Genomic DNA, 20,824 nt, shown 5'->3' with positions numbered 1-20,824 from the left:
CCATTTTGCAGGAAGATTAAAAACAAGATGGCTGACACCGTGACGGTAACCATGGCGATCACAACGATCCTCGCCCCATGTATATAGTTGACGCCATGACGTAAAATGGGCTATATTTCTGACGAAGATGAGTTAAAACTTGTCAGGGTGGTTCAGATAGAATGCGACAAAGAATGTCGCTCCGAACCACGTCGCCAATGCGATTGTTATTGCGAAATATCTAATCTTTTCATCCGTTGTCCAACTCCGCTCGGAATCTGTACCATTGACCGAAATGACGACACTGTCGCCATGGAGAGGTTCCTGACTAATGGAATGTGATATATCGTAACTTTTCCCCATTCTGTAAAATGACACCGGGTCTGTTTCAGAGGAAATCCAAAGACCAAATATAAACCCGCCTATTAACTGTTGATATTTTGTTCACGCACGAGAATTGACAAAATGGCTGAATATAAAACAATATAACCACAAAACTGCAGCTGCAGAAGCGAATTATATACCTGAGTCTAACAATTAAACTTTGATCAGTGTTATCCAGATGGTATACAGAGAAAGAATCAATGTAAATAGTAGTGCAAGAGGTGGAGTGTTGTTTCTAACCAATCAAAACCCTTGCTTCGATAGCGTAACTCTGAAAGTTTGTTACGATCAAAGTCCAAAAGATAGTTAAATATCAAAGTGGTATAGAATCGGACTAATTTTTTCTTTTACCAAGTTTTAAGGTTGATGTTATGTTTTCTGTTTAAGTCGTGCAGGAGGTGAGATAATGCAGCAATATTGCCGTACTTAAATGATATAGCCCTTATATTTTCTCTCAACATTTACGTGTTTAAAGTGTCTGTATGCATTATGCGCTATTACTTGGAGAGGTACATTTAACTGCAATTGAAAATGTGTAATATTATCATGCTAAGTATTTGCATGTTATTGAACTCACAATAGCTAGCAAAATACTTTCATGATGATTCTTACACTCAACTTACATTTCCATACTTTTAAGGAGTAGATAAATTAGACAATAGACGATTTAGATATTTAAGACATTTTAGTCATTGGACAATTTAGTCATTAGACCATGCAGATATCAGACAATTTAACGCCTCAGGCAGGTAAATTAAGGATTATTGAACTTGCAGGTTTATTCTTGACTGACCATAATTTTATTTTCTAGCATATTAATGGGAGGAAGGGAGTGGGTGGTAGTGGGGGGGGGGAGGGGTATCATGATGACCTCTAATTGATTATTAATAAACACACACGGCCGATATATAAATGAAAAATCCTTGATCAAACATTCCAAATATGGAGTTAAATCGGAATAAAAAATGGCTCTTTTTTGTCAGGGAAAAAACAACAATATCGGTCGGCAAATATCTGAAGTTTATGCAGACGGTTACCGATACCGAGCGATGCAAGGACGATATTGTCACAATCGGCAGATACCGATACCGTGCAACCAGGCCGATAATCGGCTGCAACACTACGCGTGACTATATAGCGTCATTGAGAGTTTGCTGTTTTGTTAGGCAACGTTTTTCTTCATTTGTATAGGCCCATTCGCTATCGTCTATATGCATTGTGCATTAATTTCACTACACTAGCGATATCGTGACATGTAATCCAGAGTCGTTGCAATTTTGAGACCCCCGTGACGAGTTTGTATACGGCTAAGTATAGGCTATACTTCTCGGATTGATAGTATCTTAACTGTACGACATATGTCTATATATCACTAAGTTTATCGCACACTTCTTGAATAATGAATGTATTGTATGTATGTTAGATCCTCCTGCAAACAGGAACTCGCGAAGAAGCCATCATTGGCTATAAAAGCCGCAAGCTGACCGAAGTCAGTCTCTTAGATTCATATTTAACGTCCTTAACAACACATACTATACAAATACACATATTTTAAGTCCTTAAAAACAATACTAACAACATTATCTAGTCACCAGAGAATGAAGGGACTAAGTTTTATGCTGTTCGGAGTCCGCATGGTTTCCAGGTCGTCAAACAACACCGTATACCTTGCAAGAGTGTTTTCATCATTTACACATTTCGTATTTCTATGCTATTGATAACGATTATTATCAGCTTAAAGAGATTATAACAGAAGATGGTGTGTTCGGCTGCCAGATAAAACGACCAAGAAATTGAGTAACGTGAAAACAATGAGAACGTTTTTATAAACTAATCAGCCTGAGAACCCGTGTATAGACAAATTAAAGTTTTCTGATCGGGCGATGTTAAGGTAACTGGTTTCACAGGAATGCCCCCAAAACACGATAGATTTGACAAACAGAATGATCACAACTATATAATGTTTTAAAGTTGATTACGTAAGATATTTGTTTGCCATCTGTAGATCAGTTTAGGGACACACTTAATTACGAAATTTATCAAATATAACTCAAAATAGTATTGCATATGATATACAATTATAACTAACGACCTATATGTTTTCACGAAACGTTAATGTTATAGCGAGGAATCATTAATTTCAATCGACTTCGCCTCTCACAAACCTTTCATTATTTAGTCAGGTTTAGTTGTTCTATAGGCCTACAATATACGTTGTGAAGTTTGTACGGCTAATCGTCCTTGTAATCCTGCCTTGTTCAAAGCGTATTGGAAAATCCGTATTTGTTTTTAACTAGAACTGCATTTGCCTGCAAATACGCAGTATTGTAGTGCGCGTGGAGTGCTTGAGGTATTAGCAAGAACTTTTCGGTTGTTCATGCTGTTATTTTTTGGGCGGACAACATACCTTGTAGTTACCTACAAAGTGAGGGCGCTTGTGAGAGCCGTGACAGGCTCAGAATAAGTTGGGTACGCAGCTAGCCTCTGAAACTGCAAATATACAGAGACTATATGACACTTTAAGTCTCAACGTCCAGTCATGTAGTAATAGTAGTAAGTTGAGTCTCGTCTATACGACATGCTCAGTGATTAACCTCCGCCACGTATCACGATCTTCCGCAAGGTTTATTGCTTCCTCGAAATTGTTAATATTAACGTCCTTAACTTGCGACTTTATTTTTCCAAGCAAGGTAGTCACGGGCCTTCCTACTAGTTTAGCAGTATGTCTCAGTGCTTCTCTTAAAGCAACCTTTGCTGGAGCGTCCTCCTGGAGTCTTGCTACATGACCGAAAAATCTCAATCTTCTATGTGCGACTATGGATGACCTAGGTGTTTGGTTGGTTTCATTGTATAACTCATCGTTTGATAACCAATTGTTATTGGTCCATCTAATGTTGAGAATATTACGAAGTAGTCTCCTTTGAAAAGTGTCCAGTCATGTAGGTATCGTTAAATTGGCAAGTAATGCCAATATTGTAGCGCGCACGCGCACTACAATATAAAGAATTGTCATGAAAGTTTGCGGCACAGGCACAACAATTGATAGTTTGTGATGAAGTGACAACAACGAATGAAAATAAAATACTCAAACAATTATTTCACCAAAGCATTCTTTTGAAAGCTTTGAATTATATAATGGCATCATATCGATTTTGGGACATTATTTTGTGTCGAGAATATTAAAGTTCTGTTATGATATTAAGAATCTTCAGAAATAGCGTCATGGTAAACAGGGAGAATTTGCCACAGTTGCTTCAGTGCTTATATGTTATTACTCTCTCCTACTGTATTAGATGGGCTATATGCTATATAGACCCAACACAAGACAGGGAACAGGCAATGTGACGGTTACGCGCTCTGATCCAGTTTTACAGACAAAACATTTTCATTTTACAATCAATAATAGTCAACAGTTTCAAATATATATGACGTTTTGTGTATGTGTAGGTATATTATACGGATGCCAGAACGCAGTTACATAATACGGACAACTCATAGCTATAGGAGGTGACGTTATATCCCGCCGGGCATGCGCACAATGCCTGTAGAATTAGGGAGTTGTATATAGTGACAGCTTCTTGGTAAACGAGTTTCCACCCAGCATTCAATAAACAAACATTGATAAAATACGACAATAAGGGGAAGAGTTGTGACCTTAATGAGTTCATTTGTATTCATACTTAGAATAAACTGTTAATCAATGGTGGTACAACTGATTTCTTGTTAGCTGATAATCCGGATACGGATAACAAAAGAAGTGATGTGTGACTAGAAATACAAAGGATGATCGGGGGGGGGGCGGGGTAGGAGGGAGGGAGTTTCCAGGATTTTTATCTTGAGTTTTCTATTCACATCTGGACACAAATCTTTATTTTTCTTTTCTTTGTTTTGTACTTCACGTAAAAGACTATCGACTTTATTGTCAAAGATTAACATGTAAGAATGAAAGGAGTTTATTTTTTTTACGTAAGCTTGGAAACTTATCCCAAGTGAGGTTGAATAGTTTGACTTGTTTCGTATTATTCGCTCTGGTTACCATTTACCTCTGAAGCGTAACGCGGGGCAAGAATGTTTAAAGCCCGTGATAGTGCTCTCGGGTATCAACAGTGCCAGACCGCCTACTGCATGGATGGTATTAGGTTAATAACATCTGCCGAACGTGACGGTCTTGTTTTGACAATCTCTCAATTGTACACAACCTTTCTCTCGCCCGTGGAATTAAGAAAGAACGGTGCAACTGTCAAAATCTGCTATAGTGACTAGCCTATACATATCGCCTATTTTCACATCTGTATACGTGGGATAGTCTCAACACAGTACCATTGTTTCAACTCAGCCCAGGTACAGCGGTCACTTTCTAAAACAAGAAGTATTCATATATATTCATATATAGCCATTAACCACAAAAAGAAAATGGAAGACATTTTTGTGTGTGTTTATTTGTTGTAGTGTTCAATCTACATCTCGTTTGACAATATATGTGCTGTTGCTATACAGACTCTGATGACGTCATCCGTGTGTTTTGCGCGCCGATGAGGATTGAGCCAGATTTTACGGCACCCCGTCCTTCGTTTGAAATAAATGGATCCTTGTAACCTTCTTGTGTTTTAATTGTTTCGGATGATTTGACTGATTTCTTGGCAAAGCTGATATCACAAACAGCAGGCTACACTTCCTGGTATCGTCGTGAATTCTACCAAAGTCAAGGATCAATCTGTTCTGCCGACAATCATTCGATCGATCAATAAAGTTAGTGACGTCACTTTCTTCAATGTGGTTTTAAGATCAGACTAGTACAAAGGAGACTATAGTCTATGAACTTTAATCGATTTTCTTTTTAACTGTGATTGACAGCCTTAAATCAAGTGTGTTTTTTTTTTCGCCAACATCCTTATCCGTGTATTTTCTTATACAACTTGCTACATACGTTGTTTGACGTCAGAGATTTTGAGCTACTCTCTGTATGCAGTCAATTATCATATTGCAATATCGACTAATATAGCAAAATAGCAAATGTTATTAAACATTGATCCAGGATGTATTTATAATGGCTCTTCCTATATATATATCTGCTGATTGACGGAATTGATGTGTCAGTTAAAGTCGTTTTAAATAAAGCAAGGCAGTACAGTACAGAGAAAACAACAATAATAAAACAATAATATGAGATGGAGTCCTCGAGCAGAACTATACCTCATCGGAAATTTGCATCGGTTGGAGAGTACGGTCAGTTACCCGTGATTCCCACCCAATCAGGAGCGACGGACAGGGAAGCGGGCGCAGTTCGTAAGATGTCGACCAGCCGTTGCATTTCAGACACGTCACCGGTCTCTCCCCCCGAGCCTGCTTTCGACAACTTCGGCTTCCCGGCGTTGGTGCCGCTACGTAAGACTTCTCAATCGAACGACTCCAAGCCCGACCGCTACCGCAGGTTATCGCCAGCCAGGCCTCAATTGTACATCAATCAGGCCGGAGCGAGCTATTCTAATTACCCGGCATTAGGGAACACCGCGATATCCGATACAAGAGAAAGGAAACTATCTTCATCTACATCAGTTGTTACCAGGAGGCGGAAAATATCCTCCTCAAGTACACACAGTGATTTGACTCAGTACACCTCGAAAAACCAATCGCGTCGAAACAATGTCAGCGATAGCGAACCCTCGACCAAGTCACAAACAGGCTACGCTCATCTCGCGCAAGGTTTACAGAGGATTATCGTCAGCAAGCGTGTCGCACGCAATTTCCGTCAACGCGTTCACGAAAAGATCGTCGACCATAAAGGGCGTGGTATTTTAGCGTTCGCGCAGCGACCACGCGGACGTGAATCTGTTCTGAAAACTGTCACAATCGAACCAACCTACCAATTGGAACCTGTCGATAAATTTTCTCTTTACCATCACCGGATCCTGTCAATAATGAACGAACAACTATGTCTCTTTTTGGATGGAGAGAGATACAACGGTAGAAAATGCGCCAGGCAAGCTCAGTTCTTGTCTGCGCGCATAAAAGACGAAGTGAAGGCGCTTGGACTAGATAGGTATAAAATAATTACCGTGGTTACTATCGGTGAGAATATCGGCCAAAGTTTACAAGTGTCCAGTCGAGCAGTCTGGGACACTCTTACTGACTCTTTTGTGTCGACTAACTTTCAGAACTCTACCTTATTCTGCATAGCTAAAGTGTTTGCTGTTTACTGCGAATGAACATTGTGTACATACATTGTGTATCGTCCATGTTTAGTGTTCGTTCAGACTGCCGATGACGTAGTAAAACATTCGTCTTTGGTAAATATCGCCCCCTTTTTTGATAGCTGATTCAATCATCACCGTTTCCACTTTAATTCTTTGCATCTTACAATATATTATCAGATTAATAAGAATATTATAGTTTATATTATCTATATAACGTTTACATTTTATTTGATAACGTGTGGAATAGACTTCACACGTTGGCAAAATTTGAACCTCTTATCAATGGTAACGTCCGTTGTATTCCCTTATATCTTGATCTACGACTGGGACCCCGTATGAGTTACATGCTACCCTCCTATCTTATAAGCTATATAAGGGGCCAAGCTACTGGTTGTATTTGCTAAGCACGTTACACTCGTCAGCCAATTCAAGTACCTCTATTAATAGAGTTTAATAGATCTTATAGGCTAAGTATAGTTTTTGTTTCCAAATGCAGGACAATTTTTTTTGTGTTCAAGAATTTAAGATCTGTTTTAAAATTTTTGCGTAACGTTATAACAAGTTTTTTTTTTCTGAGGCGAATCTGATGGGAAATATAATATGTTGTACTGCTTTGAGTTTTTTGGTTAAAGGGATACAACACATCAATGAAATAACTTTATATTATTTATTTATGTTATTAATTATGCAAAAGTTATGTCAGAATTTGATGTCCGTTTGTATTGTAAAAGAGATGGGCTCGTCTAAAAGTACCATAACAGACACTTCTACATTTTTCATCATTAGGCATTTTATGTCATGCTTGAAAGCACTCTTAATGACAGTATGAACAGTCAACAGTATAGTGACGGGTGTGGGAGTGTGGGTTCTGATCCTGCAGTTTAACTGAAATGAAATGAACTAGACTAGAGTATATGGCAGAGGATAGAGTAGGCTTAAAGAAGACAAGCTAATAATTTTTTTCAGACTCAAAGTGTAAACAGAAATAGACACAAAAGTAAACCTAGTGTCAGCCAGAAGAGGGGAGGGGGAGGGGGTAGCTGACATCACTGGGAGTCTGCACCAGCCCTGGAAATACCACCCTCCCAGGAGTGCCTAGCCATTCAAAAATAAAGAATTAAGCAGTATACAGAATCAGATAAAGGTCAGGAACTGTTAATACTACCAGTACAAATGCATTAAAGCGTGACACGGTAGGACAGTATATACTATATATAGAGTGGTATCAGCACTGTACAATTATCTCAACTGGAATGCACTAGCGCATGAACTTTGGTTATGTGTTGGCTTGTCAACCACTTTTATTTTTTCTATATCCTTGCTTTTCAAACTTTTTCGCTTGCATACCCCAATTTTCACTTTGATCATCTCGGAGAAGTTTCAGTGGTGGATGTTTTTGGTCCCGGGGAAGGGGTATATGGGGAACAAGTATCCACCTCACATTTGAAAAAGTTTTGAATGATAAATTATTATATACCTACCATATTATATACATTCATCATCATCATCATCTCTAACTGAGTCCAACATAATTAATTAATTAACTTACTGGCGTCTGTGTCACGGTTATTCTTTATTCTTTGTTTTTATAATTTTTAATTGCCCGTGTCAAGTAAAGGGGCTTATCAAACCATTGATTGCTGAAAGTATACTGAAGTATACCGAATTTATGACGTGTATTGAGTCCATTGGCTCACGGGCACTAACAATACATTAATTAATCACACAATATTATGTCTCTCATAGTTGATTAAAGTATTTTTGTTATCTTGCCATGCACGAACCATGCGGATGCAATTGCCGGCGAACAATCAGTTAATTCCTTGTTGATACGGAAAGGTTAAAGTTATCTTTGTTTTAGGGTTACAAAGGAACAATGATGATTAATATCTGAATATTCGAGTTCATTGCTGGTCTCCCTCTGTAACTGAATATGCTGAGGTCACCGGGCGTGTATTACGGTAACAATGCCAAATATTTGAATCGTATTGACTGACAAAAACAGATGAATACTTTAACCTGGTATTTCTATACAAAAACGTTATGACTTCAAGATAGGGTATAGATCTACTGTTCACGGTGGCGTCCGCTAGGGGTGGGGGATGGATGGGGGGATGGGACCATGGCCCCTATCTCTATCATAAGTCGGGGGAGGGGGGGGGTAAATGTTCATTCGAGGTATTTTTTTAAATTTCAAAAGTATTTATTAGCACACATTTGCGTCTAGTCCTAATTATAGACCTCATTTATAGTATAAATCTGCCCCTGGATGCACCATTCGACGTCTTAAGTCTAAACCATGTGAAAGTTGCTTCGGGGAGCAAAGCAGGCCCCAAACTTAAAGTGACATTCAACGGACCCACAGCCACAGCCCTCAATCTTAAAATGTTCGGTCCACCTTTAGCCCATCCATAAAGGTCCATGCCCCTCACAAAATCAGCCGGGGGAAAATTTGAAATCATGGGGACAACAAGGAGGGGGGGGGGGGGGATGTTGCCACAGTTTGTGTGCCAAAAAGGCCCTGAAAAGCAGTCACGTTAATTTGCAGTCATGTTTTATATAATTTGAAAAATCGATGTACGTCAAATTCATTGGTACCGAAGACGACTACTGTATTGTTACTAGAAAAGACAAAAAAAAAAAAAAAAAACAATGAACAGCAATGCTTGTACTCATACGAGTGCAATGTCATGACCACGAGTATGAATACGAGTATGAATACGAGTATGAGTACGAGTGCGAGTGAAAGGTACTGAGTACGAGTATGAGTATGAGCACGAGTATCAGTATCAGCATCAGTATGAATACGAGTGCGAGTGCAAGGTACTGAGTATGAGTATATGTATGAGCACGAGTATCAGTATCAGCATCAGTATGAATACGAGTGCGAGTAAAAGGTTCTGAGTACGAGTATGAGTATGAGTACGAGTACGAGTATCAGTATCAGCATCAGTATGAATACGAGTGCGAGTGAAAGGTTCTGAGTATGAGTACGAGTACGAGTATCAGTATCAGCATCAGTATCAATACGAGTGCGAGTGAAAGGTTCTGAGTACGAGTATGAGCATGAGTACGAGTATCAGTATCAGCATCAGCATCAGTATCAATACGAGTGCGAGTGTAAGGTACAGAGTACGAGTATGTGTATGAGCACGATTACGAGTATCAGTATCAGCATCAGTACGAGTAAGAGTGCAAGGTACTGAGTATGAGTATGAGTACGAGTACGAGTATCAGTATCAGCATCAGTATGAATACGAGTGCGAGTGCAAGGTACTGAGTACGAGTATGAGTACGAGTACGAGTATCAGCATCAGTATGAATACGAGTAAGAGTGCAAGGTACTTAGTATGAGTATGAGTACGAGTACGAGTACGAGTATCAGTATCAGCATCAGTATGAATACGAGTGCGAGTGCAAGGTACTGAGTACGAGTATGAGTATGAGTATGAGAACGAGTATCAGTCTCAGCATCAGTATGAATACGAGTGCGAGTGCAAGGTACTGAGTACAAGTATGGGTATGAGCACGAGTATTAGTATCAGCATCAGTATGAATACGAGTGTGAGTGCGAGTGCAAGGTTCTGAGTACGAGTATGAGTGTGAGTACGAGTATCAGCATCAGTATGAATACGAGTGCGAGTGCAAGGTACTGAGTATGAGTACGAGTACGAGTATCAGCATCAGTATGAATACGAGTAAGAGTGCAAGGTACTGAGTACGAGTATGAGTGTGAGTACGAGTATCAGCAACAGTATGAATACGAGTAAGAGTGCAAGGTACTGAGTATGTGTACGAGTATCAGTATCAGCATCAGTATGAATACGAGTGCGAGTGCAAGGTACTGAGTACGAGTATGAGTACGAGTACGAGTATCAGTATCAGCATCAGTATGAATACGAGTAAGAGTGCAAGGTACTGAGTACGAGTATGAGCATGAGCACGAGTATCAGTATCAGCATCAGTATGAATACGAGTGCGAGTGCAAGGTACTGAGTACGAGTATGTGTATGAGCACGAGTACGAGTATCAGTATCAGTATGAATACGAGTAAGAGTGCAAGGTACTGAGTATGAGTATGAGTACGAGTATCAGCAACAGTATGAATAAGAGTACGAGTACGAGTGCAAGGTTCTGAGTAACAGTATGAGTATGAGTACGAGTATCAGCATCAGTATGAATACGAGTAAGAGTGCAAGGTACCGAGTACGAGTATTAGTTTTAGCCCAAGGTCATGACTACGAGTATGAGTACGAGTACGAGAACGAGTGTGAGTATGAGCATGAGTATCAGTATGAGTATGAGTACGAGTGTGAGTGCAATGTACTGAGCACGAGCACAGCAAAATGTACTTGAGTACTAGTTTGGAATCGAGTAGAGCTACTACAAGACCTCAAAAGAGTCAAATATTAGACATGGATGAGTAAGATTGTCCATGGTAACTGCAGCCAGCACTACGGTAAACAGTGGTAAATTACATATCAATTATGGGACGATTGACACAGCAAAGTGTTATCACTGAACTTTGTAGATAGCTTAATAACACGTTCAACCCACTGTAAAGTGCATCGAAAGTCAACCAGTGCATGTGAATGCTTAGCGCTGAACTATTGACCTGGTAAACGTCAGAATAAGTTTGACACGTATAGCGCTGAACCTTGTGAAGTCTCTTACAGATATAGCTGAGGCAAATATCATTTCCCTTCTACCCTATATCAGTTTATACTATCAACTTACTGTACTACGCTACATTCATGCATTTCACCCCTTCTGCAGGCACATAGCCGCTGTCCCTCCCCTCATCCCCGAGCCACCGTCCCCTGTCTCTCCCTCACCCCAAGCCACAAACCCCACAATCTGTTCCACATCCCAAGTCACAAACCCTCTGTCCCTCCCCTCATACCCAGGCCACAAACCCCGCCCCTGTCCCTCCCCTCATCCCCAAGCCACAAACCTCCTGTCCCTCCCCTCATCCCCAAGCCACAAACCCGGCATGAGACGTTTCTTTGTGCGCGAGTCTTCACACCTTTTAAGTTTGCAAGTCAATGGTGCAATTAATTACGGTACTGCACCTACAGACTCGACAATGCGATAATCTATGGAAGGCTGTAGTTAACCAAAAATGTAGTGAAATTAACCATGCCTGTGCAATATTATACTGGGTTCTTTTATGAACTTCAAATCAATTGTTTTGTTGAGATGCATAAAAGTAATTTTTTACACATCCGTTACTCAGGATTGGCTGTATTTTGCTAGCTTGATTTTAATAAAAGCAAAGGAAACATATGTTAAAGGCAAGACTACGTATATTGTTTCTGTAGGCCTATATCAATGCTGGGCATGCGTATACTGTGTCTGTAGCACGAAAACAACAGATAAATAAGTGCTTATCTCTGTATGACGCCAACGCGTGACATGGCGTGATTCGCTCATTTGGGAACAATATTCATAGGGCAACATAAGAGAAAAGACCGGTTTTATTATTGTGTACGCTGTTCGATTCAAAGTTCGATTATCCTGGGAATTTGTAAGGAAGTGCGACCCTGAACAGCCAGTGTCATATAGAACTGAAGTGAGTATTGACATACCTTAAATAGCAGTAACGTGTTATTGTACGGTAAGAAATGTCAGTTGTGGTTTAATTGGTTGGCAACACAAAAGCTTTTCCAGTGTCGTCAGTTTCGCTTTATATGATCGTGAGCTTCCTGTTAAGAGAGACGTATTTCACTCGCGTATAGTGTATTATCAGTATTCTGGGTTCTATATCAGGCAATACTATACTGATCATATTCAAAAGTCTCCCACAAGCAACAACCATGGCTACTGCACGGCAGTACATGATACTACAGCATATGAAAAACAGCATATATGCTAGTCGTATTGGCTCTGGATCTAAGCAGAAGGTACCCGCGAGCTGGTTGTCCGTGCTAGCGGGACGGCCACAGCCGGGCAAAGTTGCCGGTTGTAATGGACTCGCCCCACTTACCACTGACTATGCGGCGACCTGGACCAGGCGTTCGTATACGAGGAAGGCGGAGGTAAGACCCCACCAATCCTTTGTCGTATCTCACGAAACTGTCAAAGCGAAGGCTACAGACAAGAAACGAAAGTTGTACACAGAGGTCCGGGACGATACCGATATGGAGCAACTGACAGTCCAGTGGGAGAATGGACAAGTGCAGGAGTATCCATACATCTGGTTGAGAGATAACTGTAGGTGCGAAGAATGCTTCCACCAGTCTGCTTTCTCCAGGAGCGTCAGCTTTCCTCAACTCGACGTCGACATACGACCGTCTCAGTTCCGCCTCTCATACGATCGGCAGAAGATTGAACTTCAGTGGGAGGACGGCCATAATAGCAGGTAAGAGGGGCTAGAGGGACCTGGGGCGCTGCGTGTGGGGGAGGGGTAAGCGGTAAGGGACAGCGGTAATGGACGGGGACAGGGACGCACGGATGATCTAAGTAATTAAACATGAAGAAGGGGAGGCAAGCGAGGATTGCCTAGAGGAGACGGATGGAAAGGGGAACGTTATCGTTAAGTTTATACCTGCTGCATTTCGTCCATTGCGACTGCTTCTATTATTCATCTGAAGCATCTGACCCCTGCGTTCCGCGATAACATATTTTGTGACATTTACATATCACCCTATATCAGAACCTTAGAAAGGTATTTCTGTTTCGTTATGCAAACCATCCAAATTTGCTGTGGGCCATGTAAACTGACAATTCTCTTGGTTTACATGCCTACACAAATTTAGTAGCCCCTAAGATGAAATAACTTTCTTTGTCATGTGTTTTTCATGGTTATCAAGCTCAATGGTGTTTGGAAAGTGTTGATAGCGCCCCCCCCCTCCCCACCGCCTCTTCCTCCCCTTTCTTTTCCTTCCCCTTGTTGACGGATAGAGTGATAGAGTGATAGACGCCGCACTGTAACAATAGCTCACACCAGCATGCTGGTATGAGCTAAAAATGGAGTTGTCGGTGGAAGGGGTAGGGTGAGGCGCACGTCCCCTCTGTAGTCTTCGATCTGTCACTGGCTATCCTGTGTATATAATAGGGATCAGCGCTGTAATTATGAATGTTCCTCTTTCTCTTCCCGAGGTCTTGGCGTTTATCTTCTACTTCCTCCTTTTCTCCTTTTTCTCTCTTTCTTCTTTTTCTTTTCCCTGCCTTCCTCTCCTCCTTTTCTTTTTTCTCCCTCTTTTTCCCTTTTTTCTTCTCTTTTTTTCCTCTCCTCTTTTCCTTACCCGGGGGCGCGCGCCCCCAACGCCCCCCCTGGATACGCGCCTGATATATGCGGTATAGTCATGGGCTGAGACCTGACGAAATCTCAAATATTCTCCCGGATAGTTTAATACCATATTATAACTCATTCATACTATACTGGTTATGGAACAGAATGGAAGTTTTCAGGCATGGGCACATCGCTAGAAATACGCATTTTCTAATTAACTCACTATTGTTTTACAGACAGAAGTTGATGGACCATGATGCAAGGGGGCGGGGGCAGGTCCGTAGCCACCAATTCTGATTTGGAGGGGGCAGCCACAAATTTCGGGAGGGGCACAACACTCGTGTCGTGTTGCTTGTCCCAATGGGGGTGGGGTAGGGTTTGGTTTGGGAAGTAGTCTGCAAGGTAGTGGAACGGCCTGCCAGGGGAGTGATGATGGTGGCTTCTATCTGTATGAGACTCTCTGTATGTATGCGTTGTCCAGATTTGGGGTCAATCTTGGATATAATTTGCTTTTGTTTTAAATCTTATTCCTACTCATTGATTTCTTCCTTTTTTTTCCTCATGATTTCCTAGTTACGATGCTACGTGGTTGTACAAATATCGCTTCGATCAATCCTCACCGGATTTGACCCTTGACCCGAAACTGCACTACTGGGCTGCCGAGCTGCAAGATACGATTAAGGAGTACGATTTGGACGAACTGACGAAAAGTGACGAATGTCTGTACGACTGGATTCTACAAATGAAGATTGTTGGCATGGCACTGGTGAAAGCAGGCTCGACCAGCGAAGGACAGGTTATCCGAATTGGAAACCGTGTGTCGTTCCTTCGATGTACCGATTATGGGTTGGTATTTTAAATAATTTAACTATATAGATTTGCATTTACTTGAGCTGTAAATGATACATTTCTATGTTAATATGCATGAGTTGTAGGCCTACACATTCAGACTATACAACCATTCCAGGTCTAATAAAATCACACAGGGCCTAATATATCGGCTCGACAAGTATATTGCATAAACTTGTCATTGTTCCTTAACAAATGAAAATGAATTGTAAAATTATGATTACAGAAAAACAGCTTCCAGATAGTAAAAAAAAATGAAAAACAATTGTCAGGGTTCCATGAAAATAGAAAATGAAAACTTATAATTAAAATGAACAGCTTCTTCTTTATCGTCAAAACACAAAGTAAAGATGGCAGCAAACGAAATTATCGGTACCAGAACCCGAATGACATTTGGTTCAGTTAATAAAATACCACATACTTAAGTGCCTGTTCCTCAGTCGGTTATTCCCCTTATGTACCGCTGGCTTCATTAAAGTAACCATCCCAGATATACGAAATTATTTACCAATATATGTAACCATTTGAATTACTAATAACTATGCCAAGTTTCATATCTTATCTTCTTGTTATACTCAAGCTCACAAGAAGAAAACATTTTATCCCTCCTCGCTTTCTGTTTGGTTTGATCAAATCTTTTATTTGTATGTATAGGGGGCCTATGTATGTATTTTAGATCCTCCTGCAAGCAGGAACTCGCGAAGAAGCCATTATTGGCTTATCAAGGCCGCAAGCTGACCGAAGTCAGTCTCTTAGATTCATATACTTAACGTCCATGCTTATGAATTGTCAACTGTCAACAACTCTGTAACTGGACGACATACATTACATCTTGGAGTGACTCGAACTCGGGACCTTACGATTGAAAGGCACAGGCGTTAACCACTGAGCTAACACTCCATTGAGCTAACACTCCATTTTGGAGTTTATGATCATCATAGCATACATACCCTTATCTGTATTTTATTGATAGCATGGATGTGGGCTCATATGTTAAATGCAAGATTTCTACCGCATTGAACAAATTGTCAACAAAGGTAAATAAGGAACTTTGCTATAAATCAACAATGTGAACTTTATATCATATTTTTCTATCGCAGATATACATCTCACGTAAAGGCTAAGTACCAGGATGCGGTGAACATCGCCTTCACCAATAAGATCTTTCCCATGCATGTTGATCTTGTGTTCCTTGGAAGGCCACCTGGTGTAAGTGACAGATATTTGCCGACATATGCATATATTATTTAATTAACTAATGACTATATTATACTCTATTATACTAAGTATGTAGGTGATATAAATTAGTCACATTGTTATTGCACTCAGTCGATACTTTAGTTGGACTTACGAATGCTAAAGAGAGGAGACTTGAAGCAAGTCTAATAAGTCTTTACATATCTGCTCAAACGTACATATATATACATTAATGCGCGTCTTCGTCTATTTATGTATTTGTTTTATATAGTCATACGCATGCGTATAAGGTTCCTTTGGTTTGGACATGACCTATGACCTATAAAGTTTGAGAGTCAGTAAATATATTTTCTGATCTCACTCATCTTTGAGGGTTCAAATGCAAGTAGTAGCAGAAATTAAGGGGTACAAGCATTTTACAGCTGTGCTATGTACACCCGATTCAGAACGGGGAGGGGGAGGGGGGTTGAAAGGGGTTTAGTTTGAAAGCGCCCGCAATTAGTAAACTAATATTAGTAAGACAGGAGGGTAAGACAAGGTACAGTAAAAATTAGACGGGTTATTCTTTAATCATGATGAGGAGGCATCTTATAAGACCTACGAAGTAAGAAAGAAAACAATATTGAGGGGGGGGGGGGTGGGGGGGGGGTTTCCTCGTACACTGTAAGACAATATTTTTGGGTTCCTTGTTTTTGTATCATGATAAGGTCCTTCCATATACAATTATACAGGCTTTTGGGTAAACCCTCAATCCTTCATTTGACTCTATATAATGATTTTAACTTTGTAGTGGACTGAAACGCACGCTATGCATGCGAGCGAAGACCACTAAAGACTTTCAGGTTATCGTGAATGATTCCCAGTCTATATCATGCTACAAGCTCGTAAAATGTTTCAAAGAACATTTCCGCCTGTTCTGACTCTCACATATCATACTAGACAGATTGTATTTCTCAGTGCATGAGAAATGATTTGCGGGTATGGTATATAGTTTGAACATGATTGACAAGTATTTGATATTGTTAGCATATATTAAGCTTCCTTGATGACTAAACTATCCCAATGTTTACATGTTACATAAATACACATAATCAAACGAAATTTTAGGAACGAAATATCAAGAATATTTATGACAATTATTCCTTTTTTTTCGTAAAATTAATCTTACTACTTGATATACGTCGATAAGGAAGCCTTATAAGTTTATTGGCTCGATTTCTTTTAGGCCAACATCATTCACTGCATAGAACAGGCCAAGGGAGAAGGAGGTGAAAATTGGTTCGTGGATGGTTTCAACATGGCTGAAGAATTGAGACGGGAAGATCCAGAGGCCTTCGACATCTTGACAAATACTGAACTGGAGTTCTTTGACATTGGGAATGACTTTTACGGAAAGTTCCATCAGCGATCCAGACATCCCACAATAAGGTAAGTTGTCCACCCTCCTCACTCCTCCCTCCTTCCTGCTCCCTCCTCCCTCCTCCCTCCCCCTCCCCCTCTCCCTCCCCCTCCCCTCAATACGTGTTAATTTGAAAAACAAACTTTCGTCCTCCCCACAGTATTATTTGTTTTTCTTCTTATTCTTCTTCTGTCGTTTAGCCTGGACAGCCGGGGACGACCAGACCACATTAACGTCAGTGATCACGGACGAGATCCAATGCTCAGGATTCCAGCTCGTAAAATACAACCATTCTACAAAGCTCTGAAAGCATTCTCGAATAAACTCTACGATCCTAAGAATATCTTCTCTTACAAACTGAAGGAAGGTAGGTTCATATATGGGGAACGGGGAATTTAGGTCGGTGGGTGTGTGTGTGAGAGAGAGGGGAGGTGGGTAGGGGGGGGGGAGGGGAGGCAGACGGGGTGAGATGAAGGATGAAAGGGTTAAAATAAGGGCGAAGAACTCCAGTTCTAACTCCTGAACCTCTTAAACCCTAACCATGCCACTGTTCGCTCTAAACATTGCAGTTGAAACGATTCTGTGTTCATTTGTTATTCAAATGTTTTTTTGTTTGTTTTTGTTTGTCTCTCTGCTCCGTACAGGTGACATCATGACCTTTGATAACCGTCGGGTCATTCACGGCAGACGAGCTTTCGAGACGACCACGTCCAGTAGCCGCCATCTTGAGACCGGATACTTAGAGTGGGACGAGTTGGACTCGCGTCTTCGTGTTTTGCATAAGCAGCTCGGGTACCACAATCTCTAAAGGGAATCTGACAACCCCTCGCTAACCCCCTTTTCTCCACCCTTCTCTTAAAACTGACAAAATTTATTGAATATTGAAACAAAATTAAAACTTAGTCACATGACTGTTTTCTTAAAGTAACCGCTTTCTGATCGGTGTAGAACTTGTACTGGCTTTAGCGATGGACCATTATCAAATTAACAGTGCACTATAGTGGCGTATGGTATAACTAACTTGTCTGTCGAAATATTGGTGAAATGCCATTTGGTATATTGTAGGGCATGACAAAGAACCACCCCATTTGAAAAGGCGTACGAGGTTAGTAATATATTCATTCATGTGAAATTCAAAAATTGAAACCATCTACAGCATCTGACGACAATCATTTACAAAACAAACAAAGGCGACACAATCGAAACTGATTTGAGAAGATATTATTATTATCAATATTTGCATGGCATTTCATTTCCCGTTCTGCATGCACGCCACCATCACACTCTGCGCACTGTTGCCTTGAACAAGCTGGAAAACAATGTAGCGCCACCTACAATCATCGTCACAACTCTGCGCACTGTTGCTTAGAACAAGCTTGAAAACAATGTAGCGCCATCTAGTCGCTGAGGTATTTCTATATGTGTACCGCCTTCTCATTCTTCACACAGAAGTGTATAGTTATTGGAGTGCGCATGCGCCCTACAAATATTGGGATTACTCTCCTGCTCCATCTTTTCATGGCTGGCTGGTGAATGTCCACTGAACATACACTCTTCATAGCAATCTCAAATTCACAGGTTGGCTACGCAGTCAAATTTCCAGACTCAGATTTGCGAGGAACTGTTGTGGCGAACAGTTAATTCTGCACACGTTAAGAAAATAGATCTCCTTGAGCATACTTCTTCAAAAAACAACCTTTACCATCACCACGCACTACAATGACACGTATTTGCATGTATTCAAATACGTTGCTCTAGTTGCAATTGGATTCGGGCGGATTCCAATCCATCGAAATGGTTGTATTGCGAGAGAGTTTTCAATCCAAGTTGAATTTCGAGTTTGTGTGTTCAATCTCTGTGCGAAAATATGATCCCAGTCAATATAATATTCACAGATAATTGGTAGTATTCGGATACCCTTTATTCCGTGAAGAGATTCATTTGCTTGCAGATTAGCGAGTTTAAACCGTTTAGTCCAACACAGGAAATGTTTGTGTGACATAAATTTAAAATGCTTTTCTAGTTACCATTTCCATACATATTACACTATATGCTTTACTGCATTTTTCCCCGGTGCAGTTGTGGTGTCCTGTTGTAACATATATGTTTTTCAATTATACCTTATCATTCCTTTGATGGTCGATCATAGTTTCAACATATTGTATCTAGTTCAACTAACACATTATATTCTTAAGTATCTCGTATTTCATGTAATGATGGAGCATGTTACCTAGATCTAGTTTTCAAGTACATAATATTTCCTTTGATGGTCAACCATGGTTTCAGCATATTGTTGTATCTAATCAAGTAACAGATTGTTTTCAAGCACTTATTTTTCTTATTAATGGAGTTTGTATCAATTTTTAAGGCTTTAAGGCGTTATTATTTAGGCTTTCTGTCATTGCAAATGGCAAACTTAGTGGGTTGCAAGTTATTCGATCAAAATTTGAATATTTTAAGAGAAAAACCGAATGTTTAAAGGCTTGTTATTTTCTCCGAGGGATTTCACTTCTGATCATGCGCATTTGCGTCCATCAAATGGAATAGATACAGGAAAACGGTAAGTTAATCTCAAGGTACATAAAGTTTCCATGTAACATTATTTGGAGAAAACAATAAGTGTTTATTTTCAATTTCGTGGTGACTGGTTATTATCCTTATAGTTTTTGTTAGTTTGTTTTTATTTTTGATTTTGGTTGGCTTTAGAAGGAAACTGGAAATCGGAAAACTCTAAGAGAGATATCTTTTTTTCAAGGCTATAGGTTTCTTTTCATTTTAAGAAGAAAAAAAAAGAATGGAAAATATTTTGATATTCGTTACTGTTGAAAGTAAGTTTGATACACTGAAGTAGAAATGAGAAAAAAAGACAAATTTATGGTTTATGAGACCATCAAGGAACATGGTGTCTGAATAAAATGATATTTTATTTCAAATTAAAACTTTGAAGGAAAATTGTAACTATACTTCCAGTATAAAGTTTTTTGTTTTGTTATTTGATTACATTTTGTTTAATTAATAGCGGCGCTGCAGTTATATTGAAACTTGCTTGTTTGTAATCTTTATCATCTTCCCTCGAATATACGGTAACCTTCGATACCTACGGTAACCACGGTAACATACGGTAACCTTCTATCTATCTAATCTATATCTAATCTATATGTAATCTATATCTAATCTATATCTAATCTATATCTAATCTATATCTAATCTACATAACCTATATACATTACAAATTGGTTAGAAATTGTGAAGAAAAATCAATGTAGACCTATGACATCCTATCCTGTTCACTTTAAGTTTTCAGTTTTGTCACGAAATAGCATTAAAGTTTGATTAAAGACATTGAAGACTCGCCCCAAACCGCGTGCGACCATCTGAAAAAAAGTTAACTTTCTGTTTCTTGCAAGTTACGTTTTGTTCGTGTCGCTACAAAATACAGACAGTAATGCATCGTGATACCTTGTTATCTTATAGCTGGACCTGAGATGTCCACCGCTGTATCGTTTGTTCACTGTGTTGTGGGTATTGACCGTAGCTGTGTGTACTGAATGTACACTAGTGTCTAATTACCGACGGTAGCAAGCAGTG

General features: G+C 40.0%; 2 protein-coding genes across 2 annotated transcripts; both read left to right on the top strand.

Annotated features, from left to right (window-relative positions):
* Positions 1–4,399: 4,399 nt before the first annotated feature.
* On the top strand, positions 4,400–8,478 carry LOC139977921 (uncharacterized). The gene has a single exon (XM_071987647.1). The coding sequence runs from the start codon at positions 5,532–5,534 to the stop codon at positions 6,567–6,569; it is 1,038 nt and encodes a 345-aa protein (XP_071843748.1). The 5' UTR covers positions 4,400–5,531; the 3' UTR covers positions 6,570–8,478.
* Positions 8,479–12,040: 3,562 nt separating this feature from the next.
* On the top strand, positions 12,041–20,212 carry LOC139977910 (gamma-butyrobetaine dioxygenase-like). Its single transcript, XM_071987638.1, has 6 exons — positions 12,041–12,918; positions 14,365–14,637; positions 15,741–15,849; positions 17,063–17,265; positions 17,437–17,603; positions 17,881–20,212. Exons 1-6 carry the CDS (start codon positions 12,374–12,376, stop codon positions 18,042–18,044), a joined length of 1,461 nt encoding a protein of 486 aa, XP_071843739.1. The 5' UTR covers positions 12,041–12,373; the 3' UTR covers positions 18,045–20,212.
* Positions 20,213–20,824: the final 612 nt, after the last annotated feature.

The sequence above is a fragment of the Apostichopus japonicus genome, chromosome 2, assembly GCF_037975245.1.
Source record: "Apostichopus japonicus isolate 1M-3 chromosome 2, ASM3797524v1, whole genome shotgun sequence".
Classification (NCBI taxonomy): Eukaryota; Metazoa; Echinodermata; class Holothuroidea; order Aspidochirotida; family Stichopodidae; genus Apostichopus; species Apostichopus japonicus.
This window is presented reverse-complemented; position numbering and strand designations above follow the sequence as displayed.

Coding starts and splice junctions, on each gene's coding strand:
- LOC139977921 (XM_071987647.1), top strand. CDS start 5,532: ATGGAGTCCTCGAGCAGAACTATACCTCATCGGAAATTTGCATCGGTT.
- LOC139977910 (XM_071987638.1), top strand. CDS start 12,374: ATGGCTACTGCACGGCAGTACATGATACTACAGCATATGAAAAACAGC. Junction 17,266..17,436: donor TCCAGACATCCCACAATAAG/GTAAGTTGTCCA, acceptor TCTGTCGTTTAG/CCTGGACAGCCGGGGACGAC. Junction 17,604..17,880: donor CTCTTACAAACTGAAGGAAG/GTAGGTTCATAT, acceptor TGCTCCGTACAG/GTGACATCATGACCTTTGAT.